At 37.9% G+C, this 17,594-nt stretch overlaps 1 protein-coding gene across 1 annotated transcript in view; it reads left to right on the top strand.

Moving 5' to 3' along the window:
- The window catches only part of map2k2a (mitogen-activated protein kinase kinase 2a), a 95,029-nt gene extending 85,878 nt beyond the window's left edge, over positions 1–9,151 (top strand). The window contains exon 11 of the mRNA XM_072244032.1: positions 5,905–9,151. Within this exon, the coding sequence (XP_072100133.1) occupies positions 5,905–6,015 (111 nt within the window). The 3' untranslated portion in view covers positions 6,016–9,151. The remainder of the gene's footprint in view (positions 1–5,904) is intronic.
- The last annotated feature ends 8,443 nt before the right edge of the window (positions 9,152–17,594 follow it).

Here is a 17,594-nt window from a genome sequence, read left to right as displayed (position 1 = left end):
CATACACTTGTCATAACTTCATTTCAGCAAATATTCACCCGAAGACTTCCAATAATTAAATAATAGAATCTATACTGTATCCAGTCATTCATGAAAATCATGACGCACTTTATTACCGTTATCCACGACCATCCATGTTATTGATCAGAGTTTTACATCAGTCCTCACTGCAGATGTGAGCAGCGAAGCCCAATGTTGTTGAGAGAGTGAAGTGTATTTTTGTTTATCTTAGTGGGGATGCACGTTGTTCAAACCTCTAACTGTTGCCCTGAGATTAACTGCAGAATTTATGATACTCCATTAAAAGAAAAATGTGTTGAAGAATTGGAAGCTCTAATGTGTTTAGGGAGGACCTTTTTCTTTGTGATGAAATATTGATGGTTATTCAGCAATCCTCAAGGTCAATGGGAGCCTTTGACAATAATGTGATGAAATACAATCTGGTGAATTATTCCAGATTTAGTTAAAATGTCTTACTCCAATTATTTATTTAATTTTCTTGGCCCATTCAGTGATGTTAATTGTCACTGCTTGATTAAAATAGTCTTCTACAAATAATGTGACTTACAGTGGAATAATGATACCTAGTCCAAAAGGTATTTTCTTCTCTTGTAGAAATGCTGGGAAAGAAACTGTGATTTAAACATCATCTTTGAAGTTGAATAAATGTTGTGGTTAAGCAACTGCTTTCAGAGTATCTGAACATAAAAGGGGCTGTTATTGCAGAAAGAAAAACTACTACGTATCGACCTTTGGGGGTGAATTCCTGTATTATATTATATTATAAATTGGGGAAAGAACCCGTGTGGATTCAAATTTAAAGGTTGAAACACTTGTTCCAGTAAAGGTGTCTGGTCTAATTGTAGCATGTTTAATGAGTTGATTTGAATGTCTACAATATGTACTTTTAGTTTCTTAGAGCTTTCCGATCCTGATTTGCTATTCTCCCACCATCTCATTTTCAAATATCCCATCAATACACAGATGCTCAAAGCTTAGAGGAAGAATGGCCATTTCAAGAGCTGACTAGTGTGTGACCCTTCATAGAAACAGAGACTAGCTAGGAGTCGATGATCTTGAACAATTTCTGCCGTTGAGTAAGATTGAGTCTGATCTTTGTCAGTTTTACTTTTACATCAACCTTTTCCACCTCTCCTCCCTCCTGATTTAGTTACTATATTGATGTTATCACTTCATAAAGATGTGCCTTTTAGTTCTCTGCATTAGAGATGCTTAATTTAAAGTGAAATTTGGAATATTTATGTAGCTCTTGCTTCATCTGCACCTTATCTAGTGAGTGTAACTGAGATAAATTGATGAAGATATTGCCAACAGTTTAAATTGTAAGGATATCATTCAAATATCTGTGTATATAACGTAGCAGAATTAGGCTACATTCAGTCATGGGAGGTTTATTTTCCTACTAACCCCATTCTCCCACTTGTAACCTTTGACGTCCTAACTAATTACCTATCAATCTCTGCTTTAAATATACCCAATGACTTGGCCTGCACAGCCACTTGTGGTAATAAATCCCACAAATTCTCCACCCTGTGGGTACAGAAATTCCTCCTTATCACTGTTCTGAAAGGACATCTTTCTATCCTGAAGCCAAATTCCCTGAGACCGCCCCCATAGTCCATATACAGTGCTTTGTAAAAGTATTCAGCCCCCAACCCTTTGCTCACATAAATGAGTGTTATAAGTTCAAAGTAAACTTATTATCAAAGTACATGTATGACACCAGATACAACCCTGAGATTTGTTTTCTTGCGGGCATACTCAATACATCAATAGAATAATAACCATAACAGTATCGGGGTTTCTCTTCCCGCCATCATAGACATTTACACCACACGCTGCATCCGCAAAGCAAACAGCATTATGAAGGACCCCACACACCCCTCATACAAACTCTTCTCCCTCCTGCCATCTGGAAAAAAACACCGAAGCATTCGGGCTGTCACGACCAGACTATGTAACAGTTTCTTCCCCCCAAGCCATCAGACTCCTCAATACCCAGAGCCTGGCTTGACACCAACCTACTGCCCTCTACTGTGCCTATTGTCTTGTTTATTGTTCATGGTAATGCCTGCACTGTTTTGTGCACTTTATGCAGTCCTGGATAGGTCTATAGTGTCGTGTAGTTTTTGCGTTTTTTTCTTACGTAGTTCAGTGTAGTTTTTGTATTGTTTCATGTAGCGCCATGGTCCTGGAAAACGTTGTCTCATTTTTACTGTGTTCTGTACCAGCAGTTATGGTTGAAGTGACAATAAAAAGTGACTTGAGTTGAGAATCAATGAAAGACTGCACCGACTTGGGCATTCAACCAGTGCGCAAAAGATGAAAAAAACTGCAATTGCAAAAAGAAAAGTAGTAATAATAATAAATAAAAAAGTAATAAATATTGAGAATATGAGATGAAGAGTCCTTGAAAGTGAGTCCATTGATTGTGGAAATATTCGAATGAGGGGGCAAGTGAAATTGAGTGAAGTTATCCAACCAGGGATTTTGATCAATTTAACTGAGAGTTTTTAATATGTGAATCACATGCTCCTTTTTTCACAAGAGAGCCCAAAAACGGGGAATATTGTAAAGCCTGAAATACTAAAAATTCAAAGACTGGAATGCTAGCAGTTCAAAAGCATTCATCCCCCCCTCCTACTAGTACTTATTTGAACCACCTCTTGCAGCTATTACAGCCAGTAGCCTTTTTGGATAAGTGTCTGTTAGCTTTGCACAATGAGATGTAGAAGGATTTGCCCATCCCTCCTTGTAAAATTGCTCAAGCTGTGCCACATTAGTTGGGGAGTGACTTTGGACAGCAGGTTTGAGGTCTTGCCAGAGATGTTCGATCAGGTTATTGTCAGGACTCTGACTAAGCCACTCAAGGACATCAACTTTCTTCATTTGAAGCCACTCCATGGTTACTCTGGCAGTTGTGCTTTGGCTTGTTGTCCTGCTGAAAGGTGAACTTCCTCCCCAGTTTAAGCTTTCTGGCAGAGGCTAGCAGGTTTTGATCCAGGATCTCTCTGTTTAGCAGCATTCATCTTCTCAGCAATCCTGACCAGATTTCCAGGCCCTGTTGCTGAGAAGTATCCTCACAGTATGATGCTACCTCCACTGTACTTTACAGTAGGGATGGTGTTACCTACCTGATGCACAGTATTAGATTTATGCCACATATACCGCTTAACCGTTGAGGCCAAAAGGTTCCTTTTAATCTCATCCGATCACAAGACTTCCTTTCACATCTTTGCAGTACTTTCTAAGTGATGCTTTGCAAAGTCCTTGTGGGCAAGAATATGCTTTTGTTCTAAGCCAAAGTTTCTTATTTGCCACTCTTTTATAAGTACCTCTTCCGTGCAGGGCCTTGGAGCCATGAACTTCTGCAGCTCACTCAGGGTGACTGTTGGAGTCACAGTATCCTCTCTTACGTTTAGAGGGGCTGCCTGACCTAGGCAGTATGACTGTAGTCTCATACCTTTTCCACTTATTCACGATGGTCTGCACTGAGCTCCAGGGTATGTTCAGTGCCTTTGAGATGGTCTTGTACCCTTCCCCAGATTTGTGCTTCTCTATTATCATTTCCCTGACTTGTCTTTAATGCTCTTTAGTCTTCATTTTGGTTTGGTCTGTTGAAAATCTACCATACTGTTGGACCTTACTGAGAAAGGGGGAAATTATTCAGATGATCCTCCAATTTTCTATATCTGCAAATTGGGTGAGATAGTAAGGTAATACGTATACTGTATCTGAGGGAAGTTAGCATAATAATTAAAAGGGGTTGGATGCTTTTTCATGCTCATAATTTTGGTTTTTAATTTTTAGTAAATTGACAGGTTTGGGATTTTTTTCTTTTGATTTGGCACAATGCACAATATTTTGTACGTTCGCTCAAAAAATCCTACTTTAATATATTTTAAATTCAGAAAATGAGACAGTAAAATGTGAAAATAGTGGGGCTGAATACTTTTTCAAGGCACTGTATCCACAAGATGTACCTTGGGTGGAGGGGGGAATCTTTAGTGAAAATAAAATTTATTATTTCCAGTGGATTTCAGTTAAATGGGACACATTGTGACCAGTAGAATTTGGCCCAGTTCAGTGGTTGTCCTAACTAGCTGAAGTTTCATGGAAATAGTTTTAAAAAAGACAAACTATTTTTAACTGGGTAACAAATATTTAAGTGAAGTACAGAACAAATTAGAACATCACCAATATTACTGCAGTGCTATAAAACCTAATGGTTATCGATGGAGGAATTCATACAGTATGTTGCCGTGTCCTTTTGACTAAATGAACAAAGTCAGTGCGGACATCTAGTGCAGATAATGGAGTGGTGAAAGATGCCTTCCTACATGAAGTAGTGTCAAAAATCACTTATTTAACTCTGCATCAGTCATCCCAAATGAATAACATAATCATATGCAACTAACACTATTTAAAAACTATTTGCACTAAGTGTGGTGTAGTGTCTTAACAGCCATACAAGTGCACACAATTGATGCTAGTTAGAAATTGTTGCAACTTCCAAATCTTAATTTTCATTGTAACATTCAAGATGATTATCAATATCTTCAAATTCTTCGTAGTTGCTAATTTGCTGAATTAGTGAAATTGTTTCATTTTTCACTCCCAGCCATTTCTCTCATCTCCAAGCCTGAATGTTTGAAACTGCAGTAATCAAGACTGAATTGTCTTACTGCTCATTTCTTGCCAACTATCAGTGACATAAATCACTGTTTTTGAACACAAGCAGAACTAACTGACACTGTTTAAAACCTGTTTACTCTAAGCATGGTGTAGTGTCTTAAAGGCCACACACAGCAAGTATGTTTCACATCTTCTCCACAACCCTTATCATTTTTTATATTCCACCAACTTACTATAAATCAAAGGAGGGCAGCCAAGGGCATTCACATTGGTCCCATCCATGCTCATCTTTTTATTGACCATAACCGATTCCAGCAGCATCCTTCTCCACTGCAGTACATCAACTGCATTAGTGCAAATCTCACCAATTTTTTCCTCTTCACCACCAATTTTGTCCCTATTTGCAAATTCACCTGGACCATCTCCAACATTTTTTTTTCTTTTTCTGGATCTTCCTGCTTCCTGAGATGGAGGCAGATTTGGCTTCTACAAACTCAACAATTCCCACCAGCTACCTCAACTATAGCTCTTCACACCCTGCCACTTGTAAGGGTATCATTTCTCCACACCCGCTGCATCTGAGCTCTAGCTGAGGTCTTCTGCTCTGGAGTTTCTATCCCACCCTCCCTTCAGAAGAGTTGCTTCTCCTCTGCCATAGTCAAGCCCCCACATGTATTTCCTCAACATTTTGTTTGCTGTATGGTTTGCAGGTGCTTCATTTTGGAAGTGTGAGGTGGAAAATAGTGATTAATGATCTATTTATAATCTGTTTTCAAAATGAAAGGGCTTGCACTTCAAATTGTGCATGATTTTGGACTTTAGTGCTTCTTCCTATTTAATGCAATTAAGCTCATTGAACATTTGCTTAAAAATCAAATGGAAGTGGGAATTGCATTGTGGGAGTAGAATGTTCAAATGTATTTGTGTATATTTGTCAGTAGAATCTTATACAACTAAGGCCTTGGAAGAAATTGAAAATTTCATGATGACATTTTTTGATTTTATGCAGCAATACACAAGTTAATTTTGCAGTTTTTGTAGTTTTACGTTAAATATTTGAAGGATTTTTCATTAAGTAGGCTTTCATTGTAGAAAGAATTCAAAATAAATACTTCCATTAGCAAATTGCAGTACTAATAAGATGTTTGGAATGAAGTTGGTTTTCATTCTTGTCTTCTGCCCAAATTGTATTAATAGTATCAATATTCTGTGTCTGTAAAATACTGACTTTTTCTTGCACTTTCACAGAGCCACACGTTTATTAAACGATCTGAAGTAGAGGAGGTGGATTTTGCCGGCTGGTTGTGTAAAACCATGGGGCTGAACCAGCCCAGCACCCCAACACGCATCCCTGTGTGAGTGACAACGGAGAGCCTGCCTCCCCACCCTCCCCCGCTCCCCCAGTGTTCCCATTCACCTCTGCTGATGTCAACCACTACTGTCGTGCCTGTGGCGTAAAACAGAGAAGAATTCTCCCTGCATTCTTAAACTGTGTGAGGAGGCTTTCATTCAGGCAGCATTGGCAGTTTTTTCAAAAGAGCCACTGTCTTTCTTTAGCTGGTTAATTCTTAGTGGCGCTTGGTTATGGATATTAATACTAAAGGTAACAGTGATGTGGTTGATAGAAGTCTGTTATTCAAGAGACAGAATTTTTTTTTATCAGTGAGTTTCAGTAGTTGTCAAGTTACAGCAGCTAATTTCAAAACCCTACATAACGTCACCTGTGAATAATTTTCATCTATTAGAGTCAACATTTCCATTAGCCATACTCAATGTGATTTTTTTTAAACCACAGTGCCATATGAAATTCTGTTCTTAAAGAAAAGCAGATTGAAGAGCAGCACATTCAGAATTTATTCAGGGTACAGATCTTAAGTAACAACTAAGATGAGGTAGGAAAAATATAAAAAGCGTAATTGTGAGTGTTCTTGTATTTAATGTCCCAGGGATTCTGAATTAAACTTTAAAACTGAAAGGTATCTTAAAATCTTAAGTTTTCAATATTGGTAACTTTTCTTCTAGTTGAGTGTTTATAACATTCATCCAGTGATTGTGCAAGCAAGTGAATTAGCAACCTATTTTATTTTTCTTGTACCTCTTCCAAAGTAGATGAGGGTAGTGGAATTCAGTCTTCACAGGTATGCTCTTTCTGTACATATAACCAATACTAGAAATCTGTTCATGGAGAAATTGATATCTAAGTGCATAATTGGTCACAGGTACATAATGTAGTAATAATGTGTATAGATGTTACTTTAACTGTTTTGATTTGTAAAGTGTTATCAGAATTCCTTACAGTTTGGGGTCTAGAAGAAGATCGAGGGCCCCTACATGGTGGTTCACTGGAATTAATATTTGTAGTTTGAGTGCCAACATTGAGCAATAATGTAATGAACATTTAAATTTATTTTTTGTTACAGGTTCTTGTAGATTACAGATGTTTACTGGTAGGTGACTGGTGACTGATCAGTCCTCAAAATCACAGGTGATTCACAGTAATGGGAAAGACTGGATGGAAGGGAGAGTTCTTTTATTAATTTAATTAGAAGTGTACTTTTAAAAAAAAAATCCATCCTTCTGTATATCTCGACTTAGAGATGTTATATACAGACATCCTATTTTATTGTTAAATCATTTAGAATCTTTGATAAATTCTTTCAAAATGCCAGTAAGCACTGCAAGAAAATTAGATCTTGCACTCGGAACTAGAAGTTTGTGATCAACTCAGACTGAGATGTGCTCGGTTTTTGATCAGAATTTTGCTCATTTTCAACAAAGAAAATTCGCCCATTAGATGGTACAAGATGTTTTGAAGCATTTGATTCTGAGCTAGAGTGAAGTGGTAGGTTAGTTGAAAAATATTCCTAAAGGTAGTAAAATGTGGGAATGCTATTGACACGGCTTAATATCTCCTCTATCTTCAAACTGACACTGTTCAGACCATTGATCTACATTAGGATGGTATTTCAGGTAGGAATGGAGCTTTAATTAATCACCTAAAGAAAGACAGTTTTATTTTTCAATTTAGCTTTGCCTCCTTGAGTTATAAATCGTAATGTCTTAGTTCATATTGTTTTAAAACAAAGGAAGATTTTACCTTTATTTCCATTCGTAGGTACATTCTTTTGTTCACAATTATTAAATGTTTAATTTTGCTGCTTTACTGCTGGAAGTGGCTTGTTTGCTGGGTAACAGCTTTTTTCCATTGAATAGGGGTTTGGTCTTGGCACGCACTGGCTTACTAAATATTCTTATTTGCAGGTAAAATTTGTTCATAGTACTGTGATTACTGTCCTACACCCACCATGCCTAGTAATGTTCCTGGGAGTTTGTCTGACCTTCTGGCCATCAGGTTTCCTAGAGTAAATACATTTTATAATTTAATTTACTGTATACCAGAACGACAAAATCTACTTCATTTATGAAGTATACATTTGATAGAACTTACTGTAGTTTAGATTTGGGCACTTGTGCTCAATTTGGTTCAAGGATGTTATTTACAACCCAGTGGCCTGTTAGCTGATGCGTATTGTAGTTACATTACAGGCCCCTACATAAATCCAAGCCTGCAATTTCAACCTTTAGGGACTCCAAGGGCCAGTCTACCAATCAAAATGTGATTGACTTCATCTACAGGAAAAGCTAAATGATAAATATTGATCAAGTATGACATCTAAACCCATTACGTTGTGGATTGCACCTTCCACTGATGGTGCTACATACCCAATCGCATCCAGATCAGAATCATGAAAAATAAAATTATTATTCCTGAATGGAGATAGAGTGAGTCAAAAAGAGCAAAGTTTATATTTTACACACTTCAAAGAACAATTCACGTAATTATTTGTGAAAATTTAGGGGTTTTTTTTGTGCTTTTGGCTTGCTGAAGATTTTTGTCACTGAACTATATAGCAGCCAAATGTTTTTTGACACAAACTGCACCCTGAATGTACTTCTAAGGGAATGTGAATCCATTTTAAGTGCCTGGGGGGAGGAAGTGAAACTTAATTTAAATGCATGTGAAACCAGTTTATTACACTGAGGTGTCGAAAATAAAAGAAACGCACTGTGATTACAATGATGGGGTGGAGTTTTGTGTTGGGATCTCAGTTGTTTGTGTTGTGCTCCTGTATTGTCAATGGATTGTATATGCCTATGCCTTTAAATAAAATATCTGTAAGCTGTTGTTAAGGCACTAGTGCACATTGGTGTATATTACTATATCAGGTTAGATGCACTTGTTTTTTTGTGAAGCCAGTCGGCACCTTGTGCTACGCTCTTCGGGGGTGGGGGGGAGGGTAGAGTAGAGTAATTTTGCAATGTGTAAAACAGACTTGGCTTATTGAAAGGAAAATCTCAGTAGCACAAGGACTGTACTGATTGTTTTAAGCTATTTTTAAATTTGCAAAGCAAATTGTGAACTGAATGTATAATTTAATCAACTGTTGCAAAAAGTTATTAAACTGAAGTGGCAATTGTTCTGTGTGAAATACAAGCAATGTACCATTTTCTTTGAATTCTGTGTACTAAGGAAAAAGAGCCTTTCTCTTTTACTGAAGACCAGCACAGACTTTGTTTTACAATGAGCTGCTTCCAATAGGGATAGCCAAATGTTGCCGGTTCACTTCAAATACTTTGCCACATATTTTCAACACGGAGTGGAAAAAAATCATAGTAAATAAATTGCACTTTACATTAAATTGTTCCATTGTAGAAAATCTTTAGTGAAATGGTCAGCAGCCATTCTAGTTAAAATTACAGTCAAGGTTTTAATTGTTAAATTCTTCCCACACTGCACTCTATTGTCTAAGTGAGGTGTCAAGATTTCAAGAGGGGAAATGAAAACAAGCGAACCTGCCATTTATGAAAAGACACTCTATTACACTTCCAGCATCCTCAAATGTTCAGTAAGCAATCTCTCACCTCCCAGACAGAAACTTGGATGTTGTGCATATTATGAATGAGTTCGTCTTTTTGTAGCATAATACTTCAAGTTCCACAGTGAAATAATGCATGGGATTGCCCTCCTGACTTATGTAGGAAAACACTTGTTACTTTTTAAAATTAGGATGTGAGTTTACTCTGAAGCAAAATAAGGTTTAAAAAAATTACTTTCTAATTTTAAGTCAACCTTGGGCACAATATTTTAGTTCTAATGCTATCTCCAATTCCTTGTATGTGGTGTCTGGAAATAATCCCAAGTCATTTCACTGGTATGTTACTTGTCTTAAGTAACTCTGATACAGTGCACCCTCATCCGATGTGATTTTAGATTAAAGATGTGACCCTGATTATTCCAAAATCAGCAGCCTGTAAAAAAAAATTTAAGTGAACAAAAGCAATGATGTAGTGACAGCCCATATTAATAGAAGTACATCACCTAGTGATAACCAACTGAGAGTTTCAGCTTACTTCTATAAAGCAAAGCTGTTGCTTTTATTTGTTCGGCCATATAAAAATTACTTCTGATACATTTACATTCTTTGAGACCCATCTTACTCAAATCATTGATTTGCCCGTCAAAGAACCCAAAGTTTGGTTACTTTTTCAAAAGTGTAAAGTGCAACCAGTTGAATGTTTTGGACTTCCTTTGTATATGCATAACCACAGACAAGTCTAAGGTTATGATGCTGATTTTTAAAATATATTTTATTGTTTTTAAAGAAGAAATATAAGGACTCAATTAATACATATTGGAAAAAAAATTAATTCAAATACATTAAGTCTGAGAGGAAAAAAAAGAACACCTATCCCAACACCATCTCCCCACATTTAGAAAAAAGGAGGGAGGAAAGAAAACATAAAAGACAAAGGAAAGAAAGGAGAGAAGAAAAAGAAAGAAGAGTAGGCATCCAGCTCTCAGAATCAGTTTAAAATACAAATTAAAGAAACTAGCTTATAATAAGGGAACAACAGGAATTCTGCAGATGCTGGAAATTCAAGCAAGACACATCAAAGTTGCTGGTGAACGCAGCAGACCAGGCAGCATCTCTAGCAAGAGGTACAGTCGACGTTTCAGGCCGAGACCCTTCGTCAGGACTAACCAGTCCTGACGAAGGGTCTCGGCCTGAAACGTCGACTGTACCTCTTCCTACAGATGCTGCCTGGCCTGCTGCGTTCACCAGCAACTTTGATGTGTGTTGCTTATAATAAGGGATATATTAATTTAAAAAAAATTAAAATAAATAATATTTATTAATTTATTTATGATGCTGATTGTATATAAAGGGGATGTTTAATAATGCAGAGGGTAGGAATCTGTTGGAGAATTCAGGAGGTTACTGCTTGGTCTTTTTAGCCCCTACCATTCTACCTGCTGATTAAATTGTTGAATGTAAATAATGCTCAACAGGTCAGGAGGTCATAAGTTCTGACTCGCACCAGCTGCCAATCCGGTGCAGGACTGACTATGTGCTACACTGTCAGGTATTGCCTTTTTGAATATCACTTTAAACAAAGTCCCCAACTGTTGTCTCTGATCAGCATATAAGATACCATTGGACTATGCCATTGAAAGAGATTATCTACTTGTTATCCATGTAAGTTATGTACTCGATGGTGATTACAATTCAAAAACTATGTACTAGGCTAGAAAGAGTTTGGGGCATCCAGTGAAAAGTGCAAGTTTAATCTTTTGGGAGTTTTATCCTTTAAATAGAACATCAGATTGAGGCTCCTCAAGGTGCTAAAAGATCCCACAGTTTTGTTGGAAGAAGAGTGAGTGATCAGAATCAGACTAAATTGGGGCAGTACAGTGGTGCAGATGATATGACTGCTTCCTCACAGCTCCAGAGACCTAGATTCAGTGTTCAACTTGGGTGTTGTCTGTGTGGAGTTTGCATGTTCTCCCTGTAGCCATGTGGGTTTCTGCAGGGTGGTCGATTAATTAGCTTTGTGTGTAGGTGAGGGAAAATATATAACCATACAACAATTACAGCATGGAAACAGGCCATCTCGGCCCTTCTAGTCCGTGCTGAACTCTTACTCTCACCGAGTCCCACCGACCTGCACTCAGCCCATAACCCTCCATTCCTTTCCTGTCCATATATCTATCCAATTTAACTTCAACAACAAACCTGCCTCAACCACTTCTGCTGGAAGCTAGTTCCACACAGCTACCACTCTCTGAGTAAAGAAGTTCCCCCTCATGTTACCCTAAACCTTTGCCCTTTAACTCTTAACTCATGTCCTCTTGTTTGAATCTCCCCTACTTTCAATGGAAAAAGCCTATCCACGTCAATTCTATCTTTCCCCCTCATAATTTTAAATACCTCTATCAAGTGTCCTCTCAACCTTCTACGTTCCAGAGAATAAAGACCCAACTTGTTCAACCTTTCTCTGTAACTTAGGAGATGAAATCCAGGTAACATTCTAGTAAACCACCTCTGTACTCTCTCTATTTTGTTGACATCTTTCCTATAATTCAGTGACCAGAACTGTACACAATACTCCAAATTTGGCCTTACCAGTGCCTTGTACAGTTTCAACATTACATCCCAACTCCTATACTCAGTTCTCTGATTTATAAAGGCCAGCATACCAAAAGCTTTCTTCACCACCCTATCCACATGAGATTCCACCTTCAGGGAACTATGCACCATTATTCCTAGATTCTTCCGTTCTACAGCATTCTTCAATGCCCTGCCATTTACCATGTATGTCCTATTTTGATTTGTCCTACCAAAATGTAGCACCTCACATTTATCAGCATTAAACTCCATCTGCCATTATTCAGCCCACTCTTCTAACTGGCCTAAATCTCTCTGCAAGCTTTGAAAACCTACTTCATTATCCACAACTCCACCTATCTTGGTATCATCTGCATATTTACTAATCCAATTTACCACCCCATCATCCAGATCTATTATATATGACAAACAACATTGGACCCAGTACAGATCCCTAAGGCACACCACTAGACACCGGCCTCCAATCTGACAAACAGTTATCCACAACCATTCTCTGGCATCTCCCATCCAGCCACTGCTGAATCCATTTTACTACTTCAATATTAATACCTAATGATTGAACCTTCCTAACTAACCTTCCGTGTGGAACTTGTCAACGGCCTTACTGAAGTCCATATAGACAACATCCACCGCTTTACCACTTTATCTAGGGGGTGTCGATGGGAATGTGAGGAGAAAAAGTTGGATTTGTGTAAATGGGTGGTAGGTGGTTAGTATAGGCTCAGTGGGCTGATTAACCCATTTTTGTGCTGCTTGCCCATGCCTGTCACTTCCTCTAAGTGCAAAATGGGTAGCAAGTAAGGCAGATCTCCAATATGGTGAAGCTTTGTGAAGCAGCATTTCAAGGTTCATTTCATAGAGTTCAAATCTAATTTGTAGCTTGACTACTACTATTACTGCTGTTGGTGACTGAGAGTTGAACAAGATTGAAATTCAACACCAAAATTGTAGCTGTGATCCTGCAGTGTGCACCTAGTTATTCAGAATTGGATAAAAATGTATTAATCCGGATTGAACTATTGGTTCCAGTACTTCATTCAGGTAACCACTGATGAGAAGTTTATTTTTAATCATTGGTTGTTCAGCAGCAAGAGACTTGTGTACAAGCCCAATTCTATCCAAAACCTGAAGAACATTTTTGTTGGAATTGTAAGATGGCGATCACAGGAGCAAGATCGCTCCATCCACCCATCAGTCCAGGAGGTGGCCAAGTTCTATCATGGTCATCCTCCAAGGAGGCTAACTCACCAGATCCTCAGGTGGCAGCATGATGTGTTCATGCTGGATGGTTTAACTTGCACAGGTCAGTGTTTTCCCTTGAAACATTAAGCATGCCTGAGATGCTCTTGAGGGATTGGTGGCATTCAATGGTACAGCGTTGGTTAATTGTGCCTGGCTGAAACATCCAAGGCATTACCATCACTGCTGATGACCACAATTTAAATTTTGTTCCATGGTTTTGCATCTCATTATGACAGGTATTGGCAGCTATTTTGGGGTCTGTTTTGCATAAATTGTTTGAAAGGAGGTTTTAGCACTGACAGCTGTTTGTGAAATTGTTTCATTGTGGAAGTTCTTGCAACTTCCACAGTCCACACCCACTCTGGCCACTAAGTTAAAAGACTGGGATTCACTAACCCCAGGAGACTCTAAAGTTGTATTTATTTTTTTTCCTCTGGATTAACCACCATGTAATTTTTACTAGGTATTAATAAAGATTTGCCTTTTGCTGTCATGACAGAATTGCTTCCCTTCAGCATTTACGACTTTGTCTTGTATCTTCACTACGCCAGTAACTCCCACATTGCATCATAATTCTCAGAAGCTGAATTCCATCCGAAATCTCCCTTGTGGTTTAGCTCGGGAGCACATATTATGGCTAAAGAAGAAATTGCATTTTTGTGGCCTGCCTCCCATCTTGGGGTTTTCCAACTAATGACATCATTTGAATGTAGACACTAAGTAAAGTGCAATTTTTGCAGTGTTAAATGACCATTTGCTGTCACATCTGAAAGAACTCCCCTTCTTCAAATTGAATTTTTAATGTCAATCTAAGAAGCGGCCCTGATGAGGCCTCCGTTTTACATCTCACCTGCAAGACGATGCTTCCAATAGTGCAGTGAAGTATAAGTTGTAACTGCGTGTTCAGATCCTGGAGAGCAGCTTGAATTCCAGGAAATCACAGAACAAGGAGTGATTCATCGTGGTTATCAAACTCAGTCCAAATTCCAGCAGATACTCTGGTGCGCTCTATAATTGCTTCCCCCCTTTAAATATCTGTACAACTCCAGAGCCTTGCCAAACAAAAGCTCTTGATGCTGTCTGTTTGCAGTGATAAATTCTGATAAACCACAACTTCTCCACAAGTCATTGAATTTTTAGTAAAATTGTATAACATTAAGACATTTATGAGATTGAAATATTACTTTACATTTTACCCTGTTCCCAAATAAATCCAACTGGTCTATTTTAATGCTTGATTTGTTTCTAGGTGTAAAATATAAATCTCAAGATAGCATTTCTGATGGTGCTGAATGTAAATTTATATAGTTTCCTCAACTGCTGGAGCAACTCAACCTCAAACTCTCTAGAAGGGAAGGCTTGCCTGAAACCTTTGGTTAAAATATATTTTTGAGGCAAAACAACATATTGAGATGTAATCTTAATTACTTTTATAAGTATAATTCTGTTAATGTTGAAAGGGACCGGTAGCATCCCATCAGTGTTTAAGTGATTAAAGAATTCAAATATTGTGTCAGAATTTTGACTGTTTCCATGAGTTGGAATCTGTAATAATTAAATTTGACCCAGTTTCCTGGTGGATCACTTTGTCCTAAATTACTAACTTTAAACCTCTGAGTAGAATACTTTGTGTGCTATATTTATAAGACTGTGGAGTTGTATAACATGCAAAATTGACAAAACTAGTGGTTTCACTTTGGAGCTTGATCTTTGTTTAATGTCACACAACTGAGGTGCACTTAGCAGAAAGTAGACACCATTTGTATTTTGTAGAAAGATAATCACATTCTGATTAGATAACTTCTGAGCATTTCTACAGCTGTACAAGCATTTTGGACTTAACAGAATATTTTACAGTTGATAAACTCTACAGGGAATAACAATTGGTGCTGAAAGGTTGGCTTCAAGCAAGACTTCTGCACAAATCAATCATTTTTGGACAAGGTTGGAGAAATGAGCAGACCAGACTTAGAAGGCACATTTGTGGAGGATCAAGGAGAGCCGGAAAGAGCCCTCAGCCAGAACTTATTTTGGTCCAGGGTGTTCAGAGAGCAGTTTGATATCTTTACTGATAAAGTAAAACAAGAATCACTTTGGTTGCCATCATGTTGGTGATAGTTGTGGTTGCCTACTCACTATGGGCAGTAGACATGCAAAACCTCACAATCTGTTTGCTGGTGTAGCATTATAGAGTTGTGGGCCTGTGAGCCCATCATGTCCAAGCCAACTTTTCTGCCCTGCTGCACTATTCCATTTGCCTACATTAGGACGCCATGTGTATTTAAGTGCCTGTCTAAATGTCTCTTAAAATGTGATTGTATCCAATTCAATCTTCTCTTCTGACAGCACACAACAGATAACAGCCATCTGCGCTACTTTTCCCTAAGATCCCTCTTAAATCTTGAGCTCTCCTCAAACCTATTCCATTTTGTTTTAATTTCCCTACCATGGAAAAGGATTTTTACTATCTGCATCTCTCATAATCTTATTTCCAGATCCTCTCTTAGCATCTGCTTCAGGGATAACAAGACTTTCCATAACTTAATTCTGCCAATCCTAGTAAATCTCCTCCGCACCAGCTCCGGAGTGATCACATTCTGTAGTGTGATGACTGGAAATAGTTTAAAGGGAGTGGTCCAGTGGTCGATAGAAACTGTTTTCAGTGGCTCAAAAACATTGATTTAAAATAATTGGCAAAGAATGTGAAGAAAGTTAGAAATTTTTCTTTAATCACTAATTCTGATTGGGAATGCACTGACTGAAGGTGCAGTTAATGCAAATTCAATAATAAATTTCAGAGTTGCATGCATGATTTAAAAATGAAAAATTTGAAGGCAGTTGGATAGAGGGTTGGGGTGTAGAACTAATTGGTTAGCTTCTTCAAGCACAGGAACTAGGAGATGAATGAATTTGTTCAATACTTATTAGTCACTTTACTCAATCTGATTAGGCAGAGTGACGTAGATATCCACCTCACCCCAGATTCAAACTTGATGCAGGCACTATCTATGTGGACTTTACATTCTCCCTGTGGCAACATGGGTTTTCCCTGATCTCTCTAGTTTCTTCCCACATCCCACAGACACGTGGGTTGGTGGGCCATTTCAAATGGTAGGTGAGTGGTAAAATCTGACGGAAGTTTATGGGAATGGGTGAGAATGAAATGGGATTAATGTAAATGGATGCTTGCTAGTATGAGTGTCGTGGGGCACTGCCACCATTTGCTGCAGTATATCTCTGATGAAGAGGTATCAAGTTCTCAGCTGTGTCGGGCATGCTGACAATATCCTGTGTTTTGTTTCTAACTTGGGTTTTTAGCTTCTACAGAATTTTGCTAACGTAAATTTTGTTGGTTTCTCTGAAAATACAAGGATAATAAAAACTTGAATCGTGTAGTACCTCAGGTCCAGGACATCACAATTAAATACTTTGTAGCCAACAGTGTATTTTTGAAATATTGTGACGTTGCAGTGGAATTTCTGTTTTGTATTATTTTCACACAGGAAACTTGCTTAATCTCTACCAGAATAATAGCAATCTAAGAGGAAATTTCACACCACGACGAAAGATATTAAGGAAACACTGATGGGAGAATTAGTTCTGAAAATTATTGTTTTCACTTCTGATGTAGCAGCAGCATATTTGAACTATAAAACAATTTTATTTCACTCACGCATGCCTAAAAGGGCAGTTCTAACTTTGCTGTCTCTTTCTCCCATTTCTACCCAATTTATAATAACATAGAACAAGTGTTTTCTACCTGTGAAGGATACACACAATTAATTCTGGTCCCAGCACTTCCCCTTAACCCTGATGATTTATCTTGTACAGTTCTTGTTTCAATGTTCCCATTCTATCCATGTGATTTTAGTGCAAAAAATCCTGGAAAATGTTGGGTATTTGGAAGGAATACCTCTTTGTATGTTGGTTAGAACCACTGGCATACTCTCTGATCTCTAGCTCTGGTATTATACAGATCTACAAAGCCCCATATCACTGGATTCTGATTAAATGTGTGCCTAGGAATTAAAATACACAGTACTCTGCTTTCTCAGTGTTGCACATTGGAAAATTACTTTAAATTGGAGTGGAATTCAATGGTAATGAATGAATTAAATTTATTTCAGTCAGTACAAACATAACAAAAAGCATCATTTTCAACGATGATTTCATAGGACAAAATTACAACAACAAAAACGTAGATAGTCTTTAAAACAGACCAACAGG

The sequence above is a fragment of the Mobula birostris genome, chromosome 26 (genome assembly GCF_030028105.1).
Source record: "Mobula birostris isolate sMobBir1 chromosome 26, sMobBir1.hap1, whole genome shotgun sequence".
In the NCBI taxonomy this organism is placed as follows: domain Eukaryota; kingdom Metazoa; phylum Chordata; class Chondrichthyes; order Myliobatiformes; family Myliobatidae; genus Mobula; species Mobula birostris.
Note: the sequence above shows the minus strand (reverse complement) of the source record. Positions and strands in the feature narration are given on the sequence as shown.